Source organism: Echinops telfairi, unplaced genomic scaffold, assembly GCF_000313985.2.
Source record: "Echinops telfairi isolate 266 unplaced genomic scaffold, ASM31398v2 ScPeMD7_5592;HRSCAF=6446, whole genome shotgun sequence".
Classification (NCBI taxonomy): Eukaryota; Metazoa; Chordata; class Mammalia; order Afrosoricida; family Tenrecidae; genus Echinops; species Echinops telfairi.
This window is the reverse complement of record NW_022109491.1, coordinates 7,864,120-7,873,072: the sequence shown is the minus strand read 5'-3', so window position 1 is coordinate 7,873,072 and position 8,953 is coordinate 7,864,120. Positions and strand designations below refer to the sequence as shown.

General features: G+C 56.4%; 1 protein-coding gene across 1 annotated transcript in view; it reads right to left on the bottom strand.

Annotated features, from left to right (window-relative positions):
- The window catches only part of KCNB1 (potassium voltage-gated channel subfamily B member 1), a 123,484-nt gene extending 114,932 nt beyond the window's left edge, over nt 1–8,552 (bottom strand). The window contains exon 1 of the mRNA XM_004698051.2: nt 7,854–8,552. Within this exon, the coding sequence (XP_004698108.1) occupies nt 7,854–8,420 (567 nt within the window). The 5' untranslated portion in view covers nt 8,421–8,552. The remainder of the gene's footprint in view (nt 1–7,853) is intronic.
- Between the last annotated feature and the right edge of the window lie 401 nt (nt 8,553–8,953).

The following is an 8,953-nucleotide window of genomic DNA, read 5'->3' as shown; positions in this document are numbered from 1 at the left end:
CCCTTTGACGCTTACACTCAAGTCAGGGAGAAAGACCCTAATGACATAATTCAGTAGCACGCTGGGTGGCAGGAAGCGCTGTGGGGACAAATCAAGCAGGAGGGGGATAGTGAGTTCTGGAAGGTGCTGTTTTATGTAGGGTGATCCGGAAAGGCCTCCCAGAAAAGGTGACATTTGAGCTAAAACCTGAAGAGTGAGGGCATGAATCTTGGGGCTGCCTGCAGGAAGCGTGTGAATGTCGCAGGCAGAAACAGCAGCAAGTGCAAAGGCCCTGAGACAGGAGCGTGCCTGGTCATTTGAGAAACAATTCTCCTAGGAGTTAGTCTAGAGGGGTACCCTCTGTTCCCAGCACTGTGCAAAGTGCTGCAGGCCTGCTATTGTCTCTGATTCCAGGATCAACTCCCAGTGACCCGGCTTCCCAACGTCCCTGTGGTCATGATGTTAACCAGGAGAGGAACACGGTGCTGACAGATTCAGCTAGCCGTGAGATTTCTTCTTCTTCTCTGTGGCAGACACGCAGAGAGCTCCTCAGTCCCAAAGAGGCTACCAGGACACTGGGCAAATGAAGTTCCCTACATGTCTCGGGTTGGTTCCCCCAGAAACAAAATCATCAGACAAGAATCCGAGCACAAGTGGCCTCTGTGGGAAGTATTCCCAGAAAATGCAGAGGAGGGAGAATGTGAGACGGGGAAGGGAAAGGAGCCAAACAGGTTGTATCATCCAGCAAGTGGCTGCTGAAGGCAACCGGGGGCTTAAGCCCATTGGGGCCCTCTGGAAGGCAGCCTGGCCCAGGCATCTCGGACCTTTTGTCCCAAGCTAGGGGTGGGGTGGGGGGAGCTGGAGAATCTGTCCACCTTCTCCCATCAATCAGCAGTCGAGGGGTGCCCCCAGCAGGGCAGTAGCTCCCTGCCATTACTGGTGCCAGTGGCCAGAGAACACCTCTCCACCAAGACATGCAGGTGCAGCAGCTGGAAGTCAGATTGTTGCTGTAGGGGGTCCCCCCGCAGATGGTTCAGACTCCCAACTCTAATGGAGAACGGAAGGAAGTTCTGCCCCTTCCTCATGGGTGCTATATGTGAGCCCCTGTGCCAGTGTGCAGCTTGGGGCGGGGCAGGGGGGGCGGTCGTCTTTTTTCCTGACCCTCTACCATCACAATGAGGGTGTCCATTTAAAAAACGAACCCAGAAACTCACTGCCATTGAGTTGATTGACTCACAGTGACCCTATAGGAAGGCAGGGTAGAACTGTGCCCCCGGGGGTTCCTAGATGGTCATTCTTCAAGGGAGTAGAAAGCTTTGTCTTTCTTCCTCGGAGCAGCTGGCAGTTTTGACCTTGCATGTAATCCAACATGTAACCATGACAGCTCCTTGGCCTGGTGGGGCTGAGATGGTAAGAGCTAAAAGGCTCTGAAGGGGGGGCGGATGGGGCCTGGATCACATGGGCTGTCTCAGAATCGGGCCTCTATTTGGCTTCAATTGCTTCTTGAGTGTGAACAGGGTGCTTAGCTTCACCTTGCAAATGAGCATGTATCCCCTTAAGATAGGAGTCTCGGCGGTGTAGTGGTTACTCATTAGGCTGCAATCTGCATGGGGAGCAGTTTGAAACCACTAGCAGTTCCACAGGAGAAAGACCAGGCTTGCTACTCCTGTAAACGGTTACAGACTCAGAACCCCACAGGGCAGTTGAAAGCAAGGAGGATTTTTTTGTTTGCTTGATACCACCTTATAAGGATAAAACTTTAAAAGGGGGTAGGGGCTTCTTTATCTTATAGCCTTGTCACAAAGATTACATCAGATGACCAGTGCATAGTGATCGAGGGGTCTGTGTGCCGTGGGCTAGATTCTAAGTTGCTACTCTAACTCGCCAGTGAATGAATGCATTCCGTCCTGGTGGGGGCACGGGGGTGAGCACTGAGTTGCTCACTGAAGGTCAGTGGTTCAAATGCATTTTCTTCTGTCACCAGTCACGGCTTTGGAAACCTTATGCAGCAGTTCTACAGGCTCACGATGTCGGAATCGACTGGCCAGCAGTGGGATTCCTTTGAGCTTTATTGCTGGCGTTAGCTCATTTGACTCTCGTAGCAATTCAGAGAGGCGGGCATTGCTCTTACCATCCTCCTACCTGAAGAGACCAAGGCGCAGGGAGGTGCCGTTGTTTGCTAATAAATCACGTGCTTAGTCAGTAGAGGAAGCAAACCATGACCTTGAGTGATCCAGCACCCAATCCAGGGCTCCTGCCCACAGCACCACCAAGTAGAGAATGCACACACCATGATGGGTATGACATGGGTGCCCAAGGCATGCCTGACCTCGTCCAGTTCATGAAGCTCAGGCCACGCGACTCATCTGGCCAGCACTTTCCCTCCCTCTGCTTCCTCACATCCTCTCAAAAGCCCCGAGACCCACTGCCAGGATACCATAGAACCAAGCTTCCTGGAGACGCAGAAAGCTCCCTGAGACTGGGTGGGATTGACAGTGGGGTCTAGAAAGGTCTGGGGATGGCCCCTGACCCTTCACCAACATTCAGGACATGGAACGACCCTCAGGGCCCTCTGGGTCCACCCACCCTTCCTTTACATGCACCAGCCAGGGTGTTTGGTCCTCCAACAACCCCCTCGTCAGCCTCAGTGACCGCTTAGGACAGGGAGGCCATGAGAGAGCAAGTGATTGGCCCCAAGTCTAGAGCGAGGAAAAGGCTGGGCTGGGACATGAACCCAGGTCTGTGCCACCCACAGCCAGGATCCTAAATCTCTGGTCTATTGTCTTCCAGAAATAAGAGCAGGTCCCAGCTCTGTCAGCCAGAACCTCCACCAGACAACTCCTACCTCCAAAGGGATCCATAGGTTCGGAGTTGATGCCTCTCCGTTTCCATGGTGACTATACCCGAGTCCCTGTGACTCAGAACAAGGAAGTAGACGCGTCGTGCCACTAGAGGCATACAATTGGAAAGGGGCAGCAGGGACCCACCAGTGCACAACACCGTAACAGGAGCTGCTGCCAGCCTGGCGCGTGGATAGAATTGCTTAAAAAACCTCCCAACTCGCTGCCATCAAGTGATCCCACCTCGAAGCAACTCTATGGGGCAGAGTCGAACTGCTCTGGGGGGTTCTGAGACTGTGATTTTTTACAGGAATCGAAAGCCTCATCTCTCTCCCTTGGAGCACCTGATGGGTTCGAACTACTGACCTTGCAGTTAGCCAGAACAGAGTCAATGATAGCCCTCATAAGCATGTTGCCAGGCTCCGGGTGAGCTCTGGATGTGGACCGTCTCCTAATAGCCTTACCCAGCTGGCTCTACTCTAATCCCCGTTTGCCAGGGGATGAAACTGAGACTTGACAAAGTCAGGCGCTTTCCCCGGGGTCAGTGATGGAGCCAGGCAATAAACCCACAGCTGGTGGACTCCAGGGCACAGGATAGTTATCACACCTCCGATGGGCAAAATATTGTGGGCACCACAGCTAGATAAAGGCCATGTTCACTTCTATCGAGGATAAAAGGAGCAATTCACATGTATAAAGGGTTTTCCACTCAAACATTCCACTTGCCTCTAAAATCTCACGGAACTATCTGAACAGCCCAAGGCAGTGGGCCCCATGATTGCTCATGACCCTGCAGAGGAGCTCACTGAAGCGGAGAGTTCCAATGACTTGTCTGGGATCCTGGGATCAAGACACAAACCCAGATGTACCTGGGTTCAAACCCTGGCTCTTCCATTTTCATCCCTTTGATGACTGACTATTCAACTGAGCACTTGGCCGTGGAACCTCGGGCGAGACCTTCTGTTTTCTCTTCTGTAGAGGATGTTAGCACCACTCACAAAATCTCCTCCCTCCCTCCACTGAAAGTGCCAGATACTTGTTTTCCCAAGCTCCTTTGCATGAACAGGAACATGAGCAAGTGACCAGATCCTGGCCAATCGGATTTAAAGAAGTCTGCTGGGGCCTCCTTTGGAAAGGGTTTTTCGGGGGCGTGGGGGTATGGAGTGGTGCCCAGAGGAGCAGTTGCTCCTGTTCCTTGGTGGGGCTTCACCGTTTGTGCCCTTGATGCCTGCAACTGGGCAGCCACCTTATAAAGTGAGGTATCAAGTCTGAGCACCAAGCAACCTGTGGGGGTAGGCGAAGCCGAAAGTTCGCCTCCGAGAACCATCCGCGCAACTCCAAACCGTGTTAGGGAAATGAAGCAGCTTGCTCCTTACGGAAGCTGCGTTGCATTTTCTCTTGTTGCCTGCAGCCCAAAGCATCCATAACTGGCCGCCCACGCCACGGATCTGGTCGGTAGATTTGAGTGAAGTACCTCGAATCAGCGCCTGGCACAATAAATAGCAGCTACCCTGGCTGTGAGCAAGTCACCTCAGAGTGTTGGTCCAGAGTCTCTCCCAGGAATGCAGACAGATGCTCCTGGCCTGACAAACCAGCACCCCACCCCCACCCCCCACTGAGACAAGTCTGTAGGTGTTTCTGAGAAGGCGGAAACCCAGTGGCGGCCCCAGCACCACCGCACCGTCACCCTGCTGGGGCTGACCCCAGCTTCCAAACAAGAATCAATCACACGGCCTTTCGCCTAATGGAGTTTGATTTTTTGCTCCCCTGATGGCCAGCCAAGCCCAGGGCCTGTGCTTTGGTTTGTGTCCACGTTGCCAGCACAGCCCATCAATTATTAACCGCATTGGCTCGGCCCCCCGCCCGACCAGCGCTGCCGTCAGGAGAGGGTGTTTCTGGTACACAGAGGACGTTGCTGCCCGTCATTGACGACAATGGCACCAGCCCTGGTGCCCAGCCAGAGCTGAGTTTGGTCCCCCGGAGGGCCTGCGGGATCCATTTGAGGTCCATTTGACAGGTGGGAGCCCAGGGCCTGGAGAGGTGAGGACTCCCACCTATGTCCAGCATCGGAAGGCAGCGGTGCTCAGCCTGGAACCTAGGGCTGGCCTTGCTCATAAACATGACAAACAGCTGTTTCTGAACCTCACAACCCAGCGGAGTTCTCAGTGGCTTCAAAGGAATTTCCAAAGGCCTCCCTGTCCTGACAAAAACACTGCTAACTTTCAGGGGGGTGGGGGTGATTAGGGACAAGGTGGGTGGACTGCAAGTGATTGAAAGGGGCCAGAGGAACAGGGAAGTGGCTCACAGGTGGGCAGCGAGGGAGGAGTGACATGTCTCTAGAAGGGGGTGTGTTCACGTGATCTGCGGTTCCTCTGTGCAGGCAGCCGGTGGGTGCTGGGAACAGAGCAGTGGGGGCAAATCATGGTGCTCACATGCTCCCGGGGAAAGAAATGGACAAAGACAAGACAAATGCAGGAAGAGAGCACAATCCGACGGAGAGTCGCAGGGGGAAGGCTGAGGCAGGGCTTGGGAAGGTAGGCTGAGGAAGGGGTGTGTGAGCAGCTATCTGCAGGAGGGCAAGGGGCTGGCCATGGGTCATGATGGGAAAGAAGGTCTCAGGCTGTAGGCATAGCCCATGCAAAGGAGGGATGAAGGCGACCCAATTGGGGACCGGCGAGGAGCCAGAGGGCCGAGAAGCAGAAGAGAAGAAGAGAGATGAGCTCCGAGAGGCCGAGGGACCGGACGCTGGAGGCCTGGCATGCCAGGCAGAAGAGTGGGGGTTTGATTCTGGGCAAGATGGGAAATCCTGAGGGATGAATAATGTGATTCCGTTTCCGTTTGGGAATGCTCACTCTGGCTGCTGTATGGGCGGCATGGGGCAGCGGTGGGAGCAGAGACCCCGGAGGGGCTGTTGGCACAGAATCATGATGGCATGAACTGGCAGCTGTTCTTTGCCTGCTGTGTGACCTCAGGCCAGAAACTTAACCTCTCTGAGCCTCCCAGTCTGTGAAAGGAGGGATAGGAAGAGAGGCTTGGTGTAAGGGCTAATAGGGTTACTCAGCAGGTGAGAGAAGGGGTGGGTCAGGATGTCTACACTGAGGGCCACCTAGCCTGCCTGCCTCCTAGTGTCAGCTCCATCTGGCTGCAGAAAACCGGAGACTGTCCATCTGCCAGGAATCTGGGCCGGCAGCGCCCGGCCAGGATCACAGGGAGGTCACTAGCCCGTCCGCGCTCTCACTCTCGGATTAGCCCAAGGAGAGGAGATTTAGTCACAAACAGCGCCTCTCCCACAGTCCCCTGCCAGACACCGCTGACCCAAACACAAGCCTTGGACTGCTTCTTGCTTCTCGCTGCCTGCTGCTGGGAGGGCGAGCCCGCTTTCCTGTCTCAGGGACAGGGCAGGGAGGGGAGAGTCATGTTGGGGACTAGCTAGGGGGTGGGGGAGGAGGGAAGGAACCTATGTCAGGCCTGAAAATAGCAAAATAAATCTGTTGATCCTAAGCCGGTGAAGGGCAAGTGAGTCTGTCTTAAGAGGAAAGGGCTTTTTTTTGTTGGTTGGTTTTTTGTTTGTTTGTTTTTTACACAAAACCTGGGGCAACCTCATGGGCAGAGGAAGCAGAGGAGGAAAGGAGGCCTGGGTGTTCTCCTGCATCCACGGCCAGAGCTGGTGAAGAACCTACCTGGGGCTGCTCCCCCCACACCTGAACCTGCAGGTGGGGCATCCCTCCACACCCCTCTGCCCCCAGGGAGAAGCCAGGTTGGACCCAGCCAGACCTCAGCTAATAAATAATGGCTGACTATGTAGCTGTTTTTCTCCCCTTCACACTGGGCCATGAGTTGCCTAAGAAGTGCTGATGGTACAAACAGTTAAGCGCTCTGCTGCTAACCTAAAGGTCAGTGGTTTGAAGCCACACGGTGACTGTGGGGAAAAGGACGGGGAGTCTGCTCCTGGGCACATCAGCTCTGCTCTGTCTGAAGGGGGTTGTTGCTTTGGGTGGACATCACTTCGTTGGCCTCTAGCAACAACAATGCCTGCCCCCCATGTAGGTGCTGAATTCCAACCTCAGCACTGCTCCCTCTCTGGGCCAAGGTCTCTTTTCTGGCCCTGGACACACTGTATTGTCATATGCTCTGGCCACCCAGTTCAGTGGCCTCCGTTTCTCCATGGCACCCCTGAAGGCCAGCCTAACACAGAGAAGGGGTCATCCACAAATGGCCCTCTGACCCAGCTCAGATGGCAAGCCTTTCTTAGCCCCTGACAGCCTCCAACTTTACCTGGCAGGAAACTAGACTCCCCCTCGGGCCTCATCCACCCTGTGTGGTCACACTCTTTCCTGTCTCTGTCTCCTTGGTTTCTCACACTGACTCATGTTTCTCTCCTGTTTCAAAATGTACATCCTCTCCCAACAGCCGGAGTATCTTTGCAAGCTGCCTGAAACCATGCTCAGCATAAAGTCCCCAAAGAAGCAAACACCAACCGGGATGGCCCCTCACCGACCAGCCAACCGCAGGCATCCCGTCCCTTCCACGGCTCTCTGTCCCTCTGCCTCCTGTTGCTTATGTTGAAACCGCCTGCCCATATCAAAGCGTCCCTCCTCCAAGCTTGTCTGTACATTGCTGACCTCCTCCAAGGGGCCAAGTGGGGTTGTCAAGATGGGCATGTGTCCAACAATTGCAGGAGCACCATCTCTAGGATAGGTCTGCCCTGGGTGCCTTATGGTCCAGTCGACCCAACTCAACTCAGCAGCATCTCGGCACAGCTCGTTGGCCCAAGTGGCTCTTTCTGATTTCCTTTCCCAAGCCTGTTCTCTTGCCGTGGTGTTTAGAAATCTCCATAAATCCTTTCCCCCCTATGCAACCAGGGGATAAATTATTCATCAATAACAGAATGGCCATGATGGATGCCACAGAGGAACAGTACGAGGGAGCGGGTGGGTCTTCACCCCTGGGGCACTGCCACGGCTTCCCCTCCCCAATCCTGGTCCTCAGCCTGGGGATTCGGCCAGTCCCCCTGCCCTCGGATGCCAGACTCACCTTGGCCGCCACGGAGGAGTTAGGCTTCTCCAGGAGGTCCCAGAGCTTCTTCCTCTTCTCCGCGCAGCACGTGTTGTCGAACTCCTCACCCTCGCGCTCGCGCAGGGTCTCGGCCTCGCGCTTGAGCTCCTCATTCATCTGCTCCTTCTTCTGGTGGTAACGGGCCTGGCAGCAGGATTCCAGGTAGATCTCGTCGATGCCCCAGTAGTCCAGCTCCTGGCTGAAGCTGAGCGCGCACATCTCCTCCATCATGTGCAGTCGCCCCGTGCGGTAGAAGTTGAGGATGGAGGTGAAGGCGCCCGGGTGGCGGTCGAAGAAGTACTCGTTGTCGTCCAAGCTGTAGTCGTCGCACACCTCGAGCAGCGAGTCGTGCGTGTTGCAGTCGCGGAGCTTGCCCAGACGCGTGCGTGGCAGGCGGTCCAGGGTGCGCCAGAGCACCTCGTGCGCCAGCCCCCCGACGTTGAGGCGGACGCGCCGTGAGCACGCCTTGCTGCGCACAATCTCCATGGGCTCCGGCGGCAGCGAGCTGCTGGAGCGGGAGCCATGCTTCGTCATGCCCGCCGGCATCGCTGGTCCGGCCGCCCCCGCCCCCCCTGCCCCCCCAGGCCGCTGTCACTCGACGGCAAGGCTGGCCGCCGCGGGGAGGGGGGCAGGGAGCGCTGGGAGCTACTGGGGCTGCAGGGGGCCTCGCGTCACGGCCGTCTTCTCATCTCCATCCCGAGGGCTGCGTGGCAGAAAGCGGACGCGGGTCAGCAAGCTCGGAGCTGGGGCCGCCCCTCCTCACCCTCAGCTGGGCCCAGCTGGCCTTGACCTTTTGGCGCTAAGCGGCTCTGGGGGCCGGCAGGCTGGGCGCTGTCCCTCCTTCCGGTGCTGAAGTCCATCTGGCCCACCCTATGGCTGGAGGGAGGGGGCCGCCACCGGGGCGGGAGGAGGGGCCCAAACGACACCCCCGGGGTCCCGAAGGCTCCACCCCGCGCTTCCCCAGCCCCAGCCTGACCCGGAGCCCGGGGCGCTGTCCGCCCCGTCGAGTGCTGAAACTCGCTTCTCTAGGCCTCTGGGTCGAGTCCTTACCCTGGCCCCGCCAAGGGGAGAGAGGGGCG